The 15701-nt window shown below is 41.3% G+C and overlaps 1 protein-coding gene across 3 annotated transcripts; it reads left to right on the top strand.

The window, feature by feature from the left end:
* Positions 1–641: 641 nt before the first annotated feature.
* On the top strand, positions 642–13518 carry ncam3 (neural cell adhesion molecule 3). Of its 3 annotated transcripts, none has more exons than XM_062538681.1 (16): positions 642–781; positions 1660–1731; positions 2000–2206; positions 2316–2453; positions 2906–3049; positions 3478–3595; positions 5486–5640; positions 5852–5985; positions 6216–6354; positions 6475–6639; positions 7002–7122; positions 8677–8806; positions 8966–9134; positions 9700–9898; positions 11106–11231; positions 11883–13518. In XM_062538681.1, the coding sequence occupies exons 1-16, from the start codon at positions 721–723 to the stop codon at positions 11920–11922; spliced, it is 2118 nt and encodes a 705-aa protein (XP_062394665.1). In that variant the 5' UTR covers positions 642–720; the 3' UTR covers positions 11923–13518. The 3 variants fall into 3 exon arrangements, with proteins under 3 accessions (XP_062394665.1, XP_062394664.1, XP_062394666.1); XM_062538680.1 differs by having other exon boundaries at positions 2316–2498; positions 7002–7121; positions 8679–8806; XM_062538682.1 differs by lacking the exon at positions 11106–11231 and having other exon boundaries at positions 2316–2498.
* The last annotated feature ends 2183 nt before the right edge of the window (positions 13519–15701 follow it).

Here is a 15701-nt window from a genome sequence, read left to right as displayed (position 1 = left end):
AATTGGTGCAACCATTGTCTCCACGTACAGGTGACATAAACATGAACAGTGAAGGAAGGAAAGTTTGTCTTTGCCTTGGAAAAGGGCAGTACTGTAATTTGGCTTTTATTATTGGTGTAAAGGGCACAAAGCCAATAGACTTTTGACAGTTAATGGACCATGTTTACCATTTTCTGCCTCTTAAAGAATCATGCATTCTAGAATGGTGAAATGAGGCCTTTCTTGAATTTTGATTGAATGTTTTCAGTGCATGTATAATTTCAGAGAAGTAGTTAACGCATAGCATCTTGAATGAATGCTTCAAGGAGCAGGCTGCAGAGATGAGCCCCACTCTTCTTCAATGATGGCCTTTTTTTATCAAAAGATGCTTCTATCGTCCCATCAATGCCCTAGAGAGCAGAGAGCTCCTTTCATCCGGCATTCAGAGGGACGAGTCGGGTAGATGTGGTGGCGCCTGAGTGGGTTGGGCAGGCACCATCCCCATGCTTGATTTGAATTAAAAATTTCAGGAGGTGGAAGTCAGAGAGAGAGAGAGAGAGAGAGAGATGTCCAAGATAACATATTTCCTGTCTGTCTCGTTCGTTCGCTCCCCTCCTGGCTATAAATTCCTGAGACACTTGGCTTCGGGAAGACTTATTCCAGGTTTTTGGGCACCACACAACACCCCAGGTGTTTTAGACTGAAAGGTTGGAACGTAGCTGGGGAGACGGTTATTGGACCATGGCTGCTGCTCAGCTGTTGATGAGATATTGTGTGCTTTTCACATTTTGGACATTGTCAGGTGAGAGCAATTTAATTTTCCCATTGACTCTCATTGTAAAACTGAAATGTGTTTTCAAGTAGCATCTTCTAGATGAATTGTAATTAATTTATATAGTGTTTAGGTGTCCCATGTCCCAATCTAATTGGATTAGCAGAGTGATTGAGCTAGACCATTGGATCATTTTCAGTATTTAAGAGGAAGACTCTACATTTCAAAGTAGACGCAAAGTGACTTCCAACACGGAAGACAATCAAACTGAAGTGCAATAAGGACAGTTAGTGCAGCAGTAAGTGCTACTTCCATACTACAGCAGGTACCAGCATTGTAGTCAATTTGAATGGTTCTTCTTAATTAGTTGCTTAGGCACTAAATTAGAAGTCATGTAGAAAATATGATACTTAAGAAGACAATGCTTATTTAAAAAAATAAAAATAAATACAAATCTTAATTACATTGAATACTCTCCAAATACATCACCAGATCAGTGTTGTTTCGGCAGATAAGATTAACTTGTTGGTTTGTAATGCCAACATTCATTATTGATTGCATTTGCAGACATCTATTCAGTTTCTATTCAGAACCGATGAAATATACCATCCAAGCACCTGTATTCATTTCCACATCTTGGCCATTCAGGAAGAGATAAAGTGTCATGAAGGAAGTCTATCTTTGCTTGTGCTTGTGGTTGTAATATTTCCTGGACGTTTGTCAGCAGCCTACAATTAGTCCCCTGAAGCTATTTATGACCCAATCTGCTCTTAAACAATAGAGAAACACTTGCAGGCTGGTCTGATAAGTATCAGCACTGTTGACAAAAAGGGGGAGATTGCCCAGCTCTGTATTTCGACTTTGACTTCACTTTGTATGCTTCTGTTTATATTTTGTGGCTCAATCAGATGCAAAACTCGAGATTGTTGCCGGCGAACCAGATGTAAAGTTGAATGACCGTCATCTTATGCTGTGCAAAGGTTGGTATTATTTTATTTTGTATTTAACATGAGGCTACTAGAATGAAAACTAAATATTATATATACTCCTCAAAAGCTATATAGGTCATTAAAAATAAGTTTATAAACGTTGTGCCTTTGCAGAAATCATGCCTGTGCAACAACCATTGCTTATTTGAAAGCCATTTTGAACACCCTCTGATCTGATGTCTTTGGGCAGTCCAGTGGCACTTTGTGTAAATCAGAGCCAAGGCCAAAATAACCTGTGATATATGACTGTGTCCTTCAGCTGGGGGAGAAGGAACCATTACTTGGTTATTCGAGGACGAGGAAGTCGACGAGGACTCTGAAGGCTTGGTGATTGAGAAACTTGACGAATCATCAAGTAAGCTTATAATCAACTCAGCCCAGCTCAGTAACACAGGGAAGTACACCTGTAGATGTGAATATGACAGTGGAGCAACAAAGGAGACAAGCATTGACATCTTTGTTTATGGTAAGGACACAGGCATTACACACACACACACACACACACACACATACATACATACGTACATAGGCAGTGTCTTAAATGTATACTTAGCCCTTTTCTCTTCACTTATCAGGGCCAGTTTCCTTCGGCCAGACAACAAAGTACCATGAGTTCTTAAAAGGAGAGACGGCTCTCATCCCCTGTGTTGCCACTGGGAAGCCTGCCGTGGAGATCCAGTGGCACCGGAGCAGCACTCAGCTGGGTACTGATGGTATGAGGGGCACTCTCGCCACCGACTCTTCTGCTTTCTTCTGTGGTACGGGGCGTCTGGTTTTCACCTGCATGGCTCCGCTGGTGGTGGTGGTGGTTGGTGGAGAAGGGATGGCGATGGTGGATGCCTTGATGGGGAGATTTCCATCCGATTTGATCTCAAATCGAAGGATGTTTTTTCCACGTGGAGAAAACATCTGACGTCAACTCTGAATCCTTGTCCTTCCTCTATTTCAGTGATAAGAGGATAAGGCCTCTTCATAGTTAAAGAATAATGGGGAAATAAAGTCTGCCCCATTTAGCATGAAATGCCACCATTGACAACCTTAATGAGAGTGTGTGTGCTTTCTCAGCTCACTCCTATCATTTTTAATGAAACTATGTGACTCTCAAATGACTTCCCTGCTTTGTCTCTTTTCCTCTCCTTTTTCTTATTTTCCCTACTCCTCTTAGGAAAACAAAGGATCACTGTCCGACGAGACAACTTCCTTCAGATTGACGATATTCAGAGGGAAGACAGAGGCACTTATACCTGCAAAGCCTATATAAAAGGCCGTCCAATATCGGATACACTAAATATCTCTGTTGTTGTCAACAGTAAGTAATTCATAGGTGGTATAAGAGAACAGGGGTCCAATTATTGAGTCTGTGGTACTCCAATGAGGATTTGGTGAGGCTTAGAGGCTTGAGGAAAAAGTATGATTGAGTAGTGAACCACTGAGTTGAAATCATCCCAAGAAAAATAAGAGCTCAGTTTAGTCACAGACAGGAGAGCAGCTTTGGCACACCACACTTGTAACTGGGCTGCTTAAGCAAACAATTAAACAAATTATTTGTGAGACAGGAATTCTAAATCTTCACAAACAAGCATCTTCTTAAATCTTGAATATGAATCTTGACTAAAATAAGAACTCTACAATTTGAGCCTTTGAAAATGTTATTCACTATTCGTCAATATTCATCATATAAAACATGCAAATCTTGTCATCATAACCAATTTAATACCAGATCCTCTTATCATGCAGCACTGCCAGTAGTGGAAATACAAGAGAAACGGAAGACTGTGAAAAGTGGACCTGATTCTACAGTTTCTATCACCTGCTCGACCTCAGGAGAGCCCCAGCCTCAGATCACATGGTCAATGTGAGTAGTAGTCAGGTCCATAAGTATTTGGACCGTGACACAATTTTTGTAATTTTGCCTCTGTACACCTAGCCTGGCCATGCCCATCTAGATTCTCCTTTCAGTGAGATACTATTCTGGCAGACAACAATTCACTAACGTTTCTCTCGGCCACAAATTGTGACGGGCCAGTCAGCCCAACGAGAGAGAAGTGGCTGTAGTAAACGGTACTAGCAACACCTACAAACATCAAAAATTGCTGTTGGAAGAATGTGTAAATTTACGTACAACAAAGGTAGGCCTAAACATATTGTTTCCTGACTGCAGTTCATTGTCAGTTTGCAAAGTTTAGCCGAAGTAGGAAGTAACATTGAGAATCCCAGATCAATGTGATTGGTCAGGCTGGATCAATGATTTCTAAGTTAACACTTTCAGTCAGTTTACTCCCGTTACAGTGGAGCTGAGAGGCTTATTATGATCACTATAGCGAAGGGAGAGAACAGTCACACAACCCTTTCTCTCCCTTCTTGTTCTTGTCCTCCCCTGGTTATACTTAAAATGTCCAGTGGTGTGCAATAGTGACCCATCTCAACCCCTCTCACTCTGAAGACCAATTCACATCAAAGATTCGTGACAAAATGAAACCATTGCGGAGACAAGTTGCAGCTGTGTGAAATTGAATTAAACGTTGCACGTCATTGCCAGCTGTTCCAAGCCACTGCAATGTATTCATCATGTCAAATCGCAGTTGCAAGGTTTTAGAACTTTTACCTCATGTTGTTTGTGACGTGAGAGTTGTGTCTATGTGTGCTGAGGTTGTGTTCGGGGCAGGGCCATAGTCACCTTTGGCAAGCACTATACAATTCTCATAAAACACAGGCAAGGAACACACAGAAGGAAACCCATTATTTTTTGGAGCCTACAGTATATCCAACTCAAAGAGACCATAAGGTATTTTCCATATAGACCCCTTCAATGTCTGTCATCATCCAGAGCCTAGGTTGGGTGTGAGTACAGCATGGGGTCAGAAAAATGGCACAGCTAATAGACCGGTATGTTTAAAGTATGCATTGTCATTGTTGCCCAAGGGCCACAAACCGAACCTTAATAAATTAGTCTTAGCTAATGGCGATTGTTTGCCTGATGCTGAGCTGATAACAGAATGGGTAGATTATGTTAGCAAGTGGCCAGAGATTCATTTGCCCGACTTACAGTATACAGCTATCTGGTTGACAAGCAATACATGCAATAAAGTAGTAAAAGTAAGCATTTTTCTTGATGTCTCCTTGTCATGTCAGTCAGCTTTTAGCATCTGTGCCCAGGGGATCATAATCCGTTCATTCATATACCTGTGTGAGTCAAACAATTGAAATGGCCTAATTGACTCTGACTTAACTAATGACTTGTTTATGCCTGCTTGTGCAATATTGTTGCATGATGTGAATTGGGGTCCCCCAGACCCAACCACAGATTTGGTCCTCCTCAATGTGGACATTATGGCTGCAGCCTGGGTTTGGGATGAACGCTGCTATTTGTGCTTATTTTGTCTTTGGGGGACGAGTGTTGTGTCTGTGCACTTACGTTGCGTTTCGGATGAGTGTTGTGTCTACAGTATGTCTGTATATATTTCGTTTTGGGGTATGAGAATATAAATGTTTCCCGCCGTTTATGTGTAAAAGGCCGCTTGCTGGATAAAGCAGATCCTCCATGCGTGCTGCTGTTTGGTTGCTGCATCATTGACTCTCTGCAGCACTAATGTGCCGTGCCATCCTGTGTGTGCTTTGCCGTTTCCTGTCTGCCTCTTTCTCTCCCTTCCTGTTCTTGTCTGCCCCTTGTTATGCTCGTGCAGTGGCGGGCAGTAATGACCCATCTCAACCCCTCTCACTTCACCACATCCTTTCACCTCATCAGACCCACTGCCCTTGATTCCACCCGCCACGAGTTCAACTCCGACAAGAGCGAACTCACCATTAAGTCTGTCAAGAGGGAGGACACGGGAGAGTACATCTGCACGGCCAAAAATAAGATCGGAGAAAGCACTGCCACAACCTTTCTTGATGTCTCAGGTATGGATCGTGTATTAGAGGCAGGGTGGGTGAGATGCTCATTGGACTAACAATACTCAAAGCCTGATGTCCTTGAGCAGTATAGACATCAGTTCTGGGTGTGCCCACCAACTATGATGTGATAAACTGGAGAAATGGTAGTAGGCATCTCTGTGGAATCTCTCTCATCCTCCACCCTAGAGAGTGACTTTGTCACGTTCATTTCCTCCAGAGCATCCTGTGGTGATCCTGAGCCAGTCAGAAGTGCGTGTGAAGCCTGGAGAGATGGTGGCTGTGTCCTGCAATATCTCAGGACATCCCATGCCCTCACTCCACTGGATTAAAAAGGGTCCCGATGGAAACACGGTGCGACTGCAGCTACCCTACATACACACATTTAGAGAATGTATGATGTAGGTTATTAAATATATGGGACCTTCACTGTATAGGCCTACTGGTACTATCCATCTTTGACCATTGCAATTTGTTGGTTGATTTAAAATCCCCCAGAATGTCACATTCATGAAATGCCAAAGGTTTGACGTGTTTGTTATGGCTTCTTCTCCTTGTCTTTGTGCCTGAATGGCCTATCACAGGGCTTCAGCAGCAGCGGCCGAATAAAAGTGCGAGGATCGGATCTTATCATAGAGAAGGTGGCGCCATCTGATGGCGGTCTGTATTCTTGCATTGCCAACAGTAGCTCAGGAATCAAAGAGGAAGACTTCAGTTTGCAGAGTGAGCCATGACACTGTCACTCCTTAACTGAAAGACACGTTTTGTTGTTAAACATCTCTGATCAGCTTGTTGATGAAAAATCGATCCCTTCCGTGTGTGCTCCTTTCGTGTGTTTTACAGCCTTGCCAGGGAAACCGTCTCAAGTGTCGGTAAATCCAGGAGCTGCTGCAGCTACTTTCAACCTGAGCACTGCTGTGATGGATGGTGGCTCTAGTATTACTGCTTACGTCCTCCAGTGGAAGCAAGGCTCTCAGCAGTGGAACGAAATGGTCATCAACTCCACTGGTAAAGTTTTACTGTGGAAATCTAGGCACAATCTATATTTTTAGTCCACCCATTTTGTGCTAGTGCTTTCTAATAATAATAATAATAATAATAATAAAAAAATGTTCCTTTAAACATTTTACTTAATGTCCAAACGTTTTCTTTTCAAATAGCATGACATTTTACAACATGATCAAGTTGCTTGATATGTGACTATGCTAGCTGTGAACTGGCTTTCATTGTGTTGGGTGTGAATCAGGGTCCTGAAGAATTGAAAGCTGGATAGTTTAATAGCCAGGAATTATTTATTTAGGAGAATTGTTCTCTGCAATTGTCCTTTGCATTTTCCAATTTATTTGAAATGTTTATGTCAACATATGCAGATCCTCTGGTTGTCACCCCTTTGTTGCCCTACTCTGAATATTCCTTTCGTTTGGCTGCCCGAAACATTGTTGGACAGGGAGAGTTTTCTGATATCTCCAATGCCCGGACATTGGGCGAACGTGAGTGTTGAACTTTTTACCTTTTCTACTCTTCCCCACAACATTATTCCGCAATTCCTTCAATCGGGCTGCCATCGGTCATTTCAATCCCGACTGCCCCACACTGCATTCTCGCCAGCCAGGTATCTGAATGGGTTTAAAACTGACCAGTCATCTACACAATGGATACCTGGCTGTCATGAGATGACCCTATAGCTCCACTTCTGAAAATGTTACTGTAGGGCTGTAACCGTATATATATGGCTGTAACAATATACTGTACGTGTCGAACCCGAACTTGTGTCGCAGAGTGAGCAGAATTGTGACACACCCCTTCCAGTGTTTCCCGCTGCACTTTGCAGCTTAGGCAGCCACCTACAGTATGCAACACAAGTCTCCCGCCTTAACTACGTAGATCTGTTATCCAAAAATAATAGAAATATTACCAAGGCTGGCCCCAGCAGTGGTGCAACTGGCTGGGGCACCTGCACTGTACACCAGCGACCTTCCTTCGATTCCCGCCCCATGGTCCTTTCCAGATCCCACCCCTGCTCTCTCCCATTCACTTCCTGTCATTCTTCACTGTCCTGTCATTAAAGGAATAAAAAAGGCCCAACAAAAATATACTTAAAGAAAAAGAAATAGTACCTACAGTAGGCAATAATCGGCATAATGTGTGCTGTCATGCATATCAGAAATTAATCAAAATAAAGAATCAAATTATGTATCAAATCATGGGTCAAAATTTGTGTATTGTTACAGTCCTAGAAAATGTGTATTTAAAGACTTCAACGTCATCATGTTTCATGCCATATCATCTCTTTTGGTTTCATATCTACTTTCTCCATCTACCACTCATTTCATTCTTTAATGTTCACCTAAACGACGATGCTCCTCTGTTGTGAACATCCCTCTTCATCCTTCCAATCCCCTGCTCACCTGATGACATCACCCACCACAGGAGGTAAAGCAGGAGTGTGAGGATTCATTACTGTTATGTAGGCTACTGTATATACTGTACCGCATGTCCATTTCCAAAAATCTGAATACAGCAATAGACTGTACTGTAGCTCTGTTTACATGGACATTTTTGTCATCACACTGATTAAACACTGATTAAACTACTCCACATTGAAGTATTTTGTTTACATGTTTACACATTCTATTCCGATCAGGTGGTTATAAGCACTCCAGAATCTTTGATAGCGGTAGCTGCTTTGCTTTTGCTGGAGAAGCTACAGCAGGCAACCTGATTGACCACATACATGGCTGTTCAGTGGGAATAAGAACGGAATTCACCACCCCTTTCATTCAGATTAGAATTCTAATCGGATCGACAGTTTTATTCCGATCAAGGTGTTTTTTTCAAGGGGTCATTTTCATTCCGATTGAGCCATTATTCCAATTCTAATTGGATTAAAAGTGTCCATGCACAGACTGATAGAACAAGATTGAGTTTAGGCTTCACATTGAAGGGCTTGAGATCACCAATGCTGTACAGATGAATAATTAATCATCAGTTTTGAATTGCTGCTGTGCTTTCTAGTGTAATTGTCTTACTGCATTCTCTATTTCCAGGTGAACCAGCCAAACCTTTCCTAACAGACAAGGAAATAAAGTTTGAGGAGAACATTGCTAGAATTCCCTTCAGGCAACTAGACACTGGTGGATCCCCTATCAGTTTCTACGTGGTGCATTATAAAACGGTGAGTTATTATATCTTGGGTATTCTCAGATACTGTGTATTGTGCATAGACATTACTGAATAGGACCTAAAAGTCTGTGTGAACTGAGGACTTTGTCCAGCTGAAGTTGGCGGTTGGTTACTTTTGAGAACTTGTTTTTAAGTAACATCTTATCCCCAGAATAAGGATGACGAATGGAGAGAAAAGGAACTGCTCCCAAACGCCACAGAGATCTATCTCCACGACCTGCAGTACAGCTCTGATTACCAACTGAAGATTGTTGCATACAACCCGAAAGGCTCATCCACGCCTGCCATGCTTAACTTCACCGTCCCACAAGCCAGCGCAGGTAGAATCCCTGGACAATGGTGTTAGAGATACTGAAGTTGTTAGAGATTCTGAAGTTGTTAGAGGTTCTGAAGTATTGTACTACGGTGCAGCTTGATTTAAAGCAACACTAAAGAGTTTTTTGTACCTTAAAATAATGTTTCTAAAATCTTTTCAGTGGTTCATCAACTCGTAACAGGGTGAACGCCACTTCTGCATTCGCTTTGCAGCCCGCTATAACCCCACTATGTACTGTAAGTTTTCCAGATCGAGTAGCGGATCTGTAGTCCGATGGAATGAGTCATAAGAAACTACAAATTTGACTTGCTTCGATGTTGCAATACATCATACTTTCATAAAATCATGCAACTTACTCTACCTTGTCTATGGACATTGTTATTTGCTGGATAAACAAATAGTGTGCAGACAGAGGAAAAGTGCTTTAGTGTTGCTTTAAATCATTCAACTATTTAAATTGATGAGCCATACCAAATAGCTGTTCAGTGATTTTATAATATTCCCAAAGATTTTGTAAATTCTTTTTTTTTTAATGTTTTATATGTTTCCCTTTGGTTTTCCCTCAACAGTTAGTAAACCTGGTTTGGGGAAGGGTGGTGTAGTTGGCATTGTGATGCTGATATTCCTGGTGCTGCTCATTGCTGTGGATGCCACATGTTGCTATACCAACCGCTGTGGCATGCTAATGTTCCTGGCAGTGAAGCTGTTTGGACAGAAAGTCCCGGGGTCAAAGGTCATGGAGGAGGGGGATGGCAATGGCACAGCAATGTAAGATCTCTGCGCTCTCTAACATCTCTAGCTGACGTCTTTTTATTGGTCCTCTCTGGCATCTGTTCATATTTCACCCCTGTATGAAGTGCATGCTTGTATTTTTCTGCATGTTTATTTCTCTGTATTGTGCAGGCTACACACTCAAATATGTTACAAAAAACACAACAATGTCTCTGATCCACTGTGTTTTTGTTTGTTTTTTGTCATGCCAATGTTCTAACTGAACTAACAGATGTGGAAGCATAACTTTTACCAGCATATCATGGTCGCATTATAGAATAACCCTCCTGTTGTGTTCGTGGTCAATTGACAATTCTTTTCTCTCAAAAAGATTGTTAAATTATTCTGACTATCATGAGGCTCCATGACTGTGTTAACACAGGGCATTTGAACACAGAAGAAACATTTTGATCATTTTCATAAGAGCGCCCATTGTGTTCCTGGTCAAAAATGACTAGCCATTAGAAATGAACAGGTGAGAAAATGGTCTGTGTATAAAAGTCCAGGCACGTACAGTAATTTCCCGCATATAAGCCGCATTGTGTATAAGCCGTGGGACAGTGTTTTATGCAAGTTAAAAGAAACAAAACCATATTAACACCATATTAACTGTCCCCGTGTATTAACCTCATAGCTGGATACATTTTGCAAAATCAATGTATAAGCCGCGGCTAATAGTCGGGAAATTACGGTACATGTTGATCAGATGGACTGTATCTGTGCTTCTGTGAATACACACAGACATACACATCCTCACTCTGGTTCTATGCCAGCCCCACAACTGGAACTTTTCCCCAATAGAATCTTCCCTCTCCTGACTTCCATGAGCTCAGGTCAATGAGGCCTGCAGGCCTTCAATAGCAAATGGAAGTTCAAAACTGGTAATACCTAATAGAACATATGTTGATACAAAGGTCTGTCACAACATTAGATGATAATATGTGTTACTATGGATTTATAATAAGTTATAATGCAGCAGTCATTTTTGATTGAACACAAAACTAGTGAGCATAAAACGAACACAAGAGGAGGGATAACCGAGTAGGGATATTTATATTCATGTAGCATAGTCTCGGAACGGTCAACTGGTTATTTGGCTATCCGAATACACCTCTGGTGTATTTTCAGAGTAAATGCCCCTCCCATAAACCTCATTGTGTGTGTGTGTGTGTGTGTGTGTGTGTGTGTGTGTGCTCTGATGCAGTGACATGAAGGTGAATGGGCTAGCATCTCCACGTGGTAGCATCCCAAAACAGCAGGCCCAAAACAGCGCACCTCCAGGGGTGCAGTCAGAAGTCACCTGCGACAAAGCACCGCTCACCAAATTTGAGTAGGTTTCCCCGGCCTTTTTTAAAAATTTTATAAAAAAGATAAAGTATATTTTTTGGGCTTTTCATGCCTTTAATGACAGAAACAGTGGAGAGTGACAGGAAGTGAATGAGAGAGAGTAGGGGTGGGATCTGGAAGGGACCATGGGGCGGCCGCGGGAATCGAACCTGGGTTGCCGGCATACGGTGCAGGTGCCCCAGCCAGTTGCGCCACAGCTGGGGCCTCCCCAGCCTTTTGTAGAGGGGTGAACACATCTGCCTAGAGACCCTTCCTTTAAGCTCCATGAAGAATTGTTAATTGGTGTGTTTTATTTTCAAGTTGATAAAGTGAATGAATCACTCTAACAGCCATTTTTTGATCCCCTGTCTGTTCTAATCTAATCCTTAGATCTAACTAAGCATGTACTGTATGGTGGCATAAATAACCCATTCACCGCATTTGTTTACACTTTCTACATTTCCAATGCAGCTTATTCATTCCCCATGCACAGTATTACTGTAACCTTCCACCTTCAGTATTAGTCAAGTTTTATGTATTGATTTTGCAAAATGTCCTCAGTTCTGAAGTTAACACACAAGGGCGGGCTGTACATGGGAATGCATTTCTTTTCCTCCTCCTTCATTCTGCAACTCATGATGTCATTCTCCTCCAGGAAAGCGCCAGCCAACGGGGATCCCACTACAGATGCCTGAGTGTGTGACAGAGACTGATGTTGTGGCCATTCACATGTCACATCCAAACACAAACAATACTGAGCAGCAGAAACTGTAAGTAGTAGAGGCCAGTGTAATTATTGTCGTAAAGCTCGGAAGGCAAAAGATAGCAGAGTTAAGTAAGGCCTCTTTTTAATCCTCTTTCATTTACACATCTTGCATTTACTCATCTATTTATGTGTAAGAATAACTTTTTGGACATGGACTGATTTAGATTTTGTAGTTCTGTGCAGGACTCAATTTGCATCTCAGTATTGACTTTGTATTTCCTTTTATGCATGTACCAAGATTTTAAGATTGTACAGTTAACATAGATAGTCTTACCAAATATTGTACAGTTAAAATATACATTCAAGTCTTTATAATGTAAATTATTTGTGCATACCATATTCTTTCTTTATTTTACCTTCAATACAGAAGAGAGTTCAAGCTTCATGTTCGAGTAAGCATAGATTTATATACTGTATGCACACACACACACACACACACACACACGTCACACACACACACACACACACACACACACACACACACACACAGGAGAGATGTTAAATTCTTAGTGCTAGGTAGGGGATTTCCTACAGCAGTCAATCAACAACCAAGTCTATCTAATATATACACACACATGAATGGACTTTCAAGCTACTGAGCAACTCTTACCTACAGTATGTACAATAATAATAAGAAAAAAAAAATCTTTTTCCTATGCGACAAGACCGAGTTGCAGTGGTGTGAATTAAATGTTGCACGTATAGTAGCAAGCTGTCCCAAGCTGTCGCAAAGCATTCAACATGTTTAATCGCAGTTGCAGTTGCAGTTGCAGTTGCATCTGTCCTAGCAGTCGTCTACATGTTAAGTGTGTACGACGTTCAAGGCAGTCCTGGCTCTGGAAATGGGAAATAGTTTTAGCCAATTATCATACAGTATTGCTATAGGAGCATGGATGAGAGGGTTTAGTTGTTCAAATATCAACAACCTTTCCAACATTCCAGACTGCATTGAAAGATTGTTGAGCTGGAGTGCTACCTGGAATTTGTGATGGTGCTAGATGGTGCTAATTGGTCAAAAGGCTTACTTAGTATCAAAAAAATGGAAAGATACCAAGGCACTCTAGTAGAAAGTTTAAAATGCCTTTATTCTACTTGGCAACACATGATAAAAAACTCACTCCGACGCGCTTCGGCTGGAAGCCTTTGTCAGGGAGTGATTCCAGACTGCATCTTTAATTTGCTCATTGACATATCCGCAGAGAACCAGAGTTGATAAATGGCTAGATCGTATCATTTTGTATCACCTCCCATGTGAGAGAATAGAAAATGAGTTTGAAGTAAACGTTTGTGAATATCCACACTACTGATTGAAATAATGTTCTGAAAATGTCAAAAAGACACACCCGTTAAATGTTTTTCCTTGTTGATATGATAGTTATGCAAAATCATACTGCCTCAGGTAAACAAGGAATATTACCAAACCCTGATGCATTAATAGCCCTGTGTATATTGTCCACTAGTTGTGAATGCATATTTGTGGCAGTGTACTATACTTGTTTGTTTATTAAAATATGATTGACATTGAGTTATGTTTTGTTTTTGTTGAGGAAAGGGTTGCTGCACTGGTACACAGTAGACTGCACATTTATTAAAAAATAATAATAATAATAAAATAAAAAAGGAACACTTCCAAGATAACATATACTGTCTGTTTTGTTAAAGGAATATTTCGGTATTTTACACTTTAAGTCCGTTTTCTGTATTTCCTAGAATGAAAACCAGTGTTTGACACCGAAATCTCGACGATTGAGCCCGTTTGTGGAATTTGGCAGATTAGAAATACAGCTTCTGTCATCTTGTTATCAGGGATTTTCGAAATCCTGGAAGTACTCTTTCAACCGTGTGTGCCTAATATAACACAACAGAATTTGAATTTCACTGCGAAACTTGCTATAGAAGATCGTTGAAGACCAGTAACCACTCAATGAGCTGCACATTTTAAAAAAAACGAACGTTTAGAGGTGTTTTAAGGACAGAATAGACCATGCACAAAGCTAGCAATGTTAAAGCCATACAGAGCTCCATTCTAAAGTTGACAAATTCCACAAACAGGCTCAATCGTCGAAATTTCGGTGTCTAACACTCATTTTCATGCTAGGCAATAGCCTACAGAAAACGGGCTTAAAGTGTAAAATACTGAACTATTCCTTTAATTTACTCTCTTCTGCATATTTGGGCACCACTGAACACTGGATATAGGCCAGTGATGCGCGGGCTGATCCAAATCGAGCGGGCGACCGCGGTCACCCGCGGTCACAGGCAGTTATGGGTCAAGAAAAAATATTTTTAATGATATGCGGGTCATGTTTGGTCGGGTCGGTACAAAAAATATGCCGTTATTTTTTTGTCATTTATATCGTACATAATTGTCTTTAGAAGAGAAAGACATAAGTTGCAGCATTCCCACTGAAACGCGATTCTATCCCCCACATTTTGTCACGAACATGTAGAAATGCACTTGTTGTTTCTGCGTAGACAGACCCTCGGCTACACTTGACATGCAGTTGTGTTCTGTTCTCAGAGCATATGCTTTCTCTGTCTATGATCTGCAGCTTTTTTCTCGAACTGCTGGATCTACAGAAAGTGGCAGAATCGTCTACTGAGCAGCGAAGTTGCCGATGCAATGCGTGCTTCTCAAGTCTGATAATTTGCAGCAAGATCGAATGGTATTATGGAAAGAAAAATAAACTAAAAGTTTCCCAAATCAGGAAATACTTCTTAATTTAATGGCATCAAGGCATAGGCTATAGCCTACAATTGGTATGAGCATGCAATGTGTGCGTCCTTGCGCAACTTATATAGGCCTAGTGGCTCGTTGGAAAGCCCCACGTCTGCTCTTCCCCACGTTGTGCAATAAAGGTTTCATCTCGCTGCAATTTATAATTGCGGAGCAATGGACTTTTGGTCCATTGATGAAGACGTTAATAAAGAGTTTCTTAATAATATTCTATGCCTGCATTTCATGCTTGGGAGAGCTTCAAGGCATTCATGTGAGGAACGGCTGAAACAGAATTTGTATAGGAAAATCCTAGGCTAATTATGTTCAATGTTGAGTCAAATAGCCACATTTTTGGATGAATGCTGACACGGAACAAAAAAAAGGTAGACTAAATGCATGTTTCCCAAATTCTGAGCAATTATAGGCTAGGCCTATATATAATTAGGCAATATATATTATTGTTTTACATGCATATGAGATACCAATTTTGCGTAGCTCAATGGCGCTACGACTAAGTTAGACTACTTTTTACAATAAGCGGGTCGGGAAGCGGGTCGGGTCCTGTATTTCAATAATTATTTTTTGCGGTCCGAGTTGCGGTCGGGTTAGTTGTAAACGGCGGGGCGGGGCGGGTCGTTCAGACACGTACCCGCGCATCACTGATATAGGCCTAGTATACAGTAAAATGTTGTGTCAGAACATCTCTACCCGATTCCAAGGCCCAGCGTAGCCCCTCTTATGTCAGGACGGCTACATTTCCGCAGAGAAAATGCAAAGTGTGCTTGCTCAACTGTAGTGCATCAACAGGATCAGACATTGGAATTAAAACACTGCAGATATTTCTTCTTGGTATACGCTCAAGGAAAGTTTATGTGGTAATAAGTTATAAAAGTATTCACAATTGTGGCTACTGCTATCAAAGAGGTAGAGAAAACCCCAAGGAGAAGGAAAGCTAATAGCTTTGATTGAATGCGACATAAAGGAGAATT

This window comes from Sardina pilchardus, chromosome 6 (assembly GCF_963854185.1).
Source record: "Sardina pilchardus chromosome 6, fSarPil1.1, whole genome shotgun sequence".
NCBI lineage: Eukaryota > Metazoa > Chordata > Actinopteri > Clupeiformes > Clupeidae > Sardina > Sardina pilchardus.
This window is presented reverse-complemented; position numbering and strand designations above follow the sequence as displayed.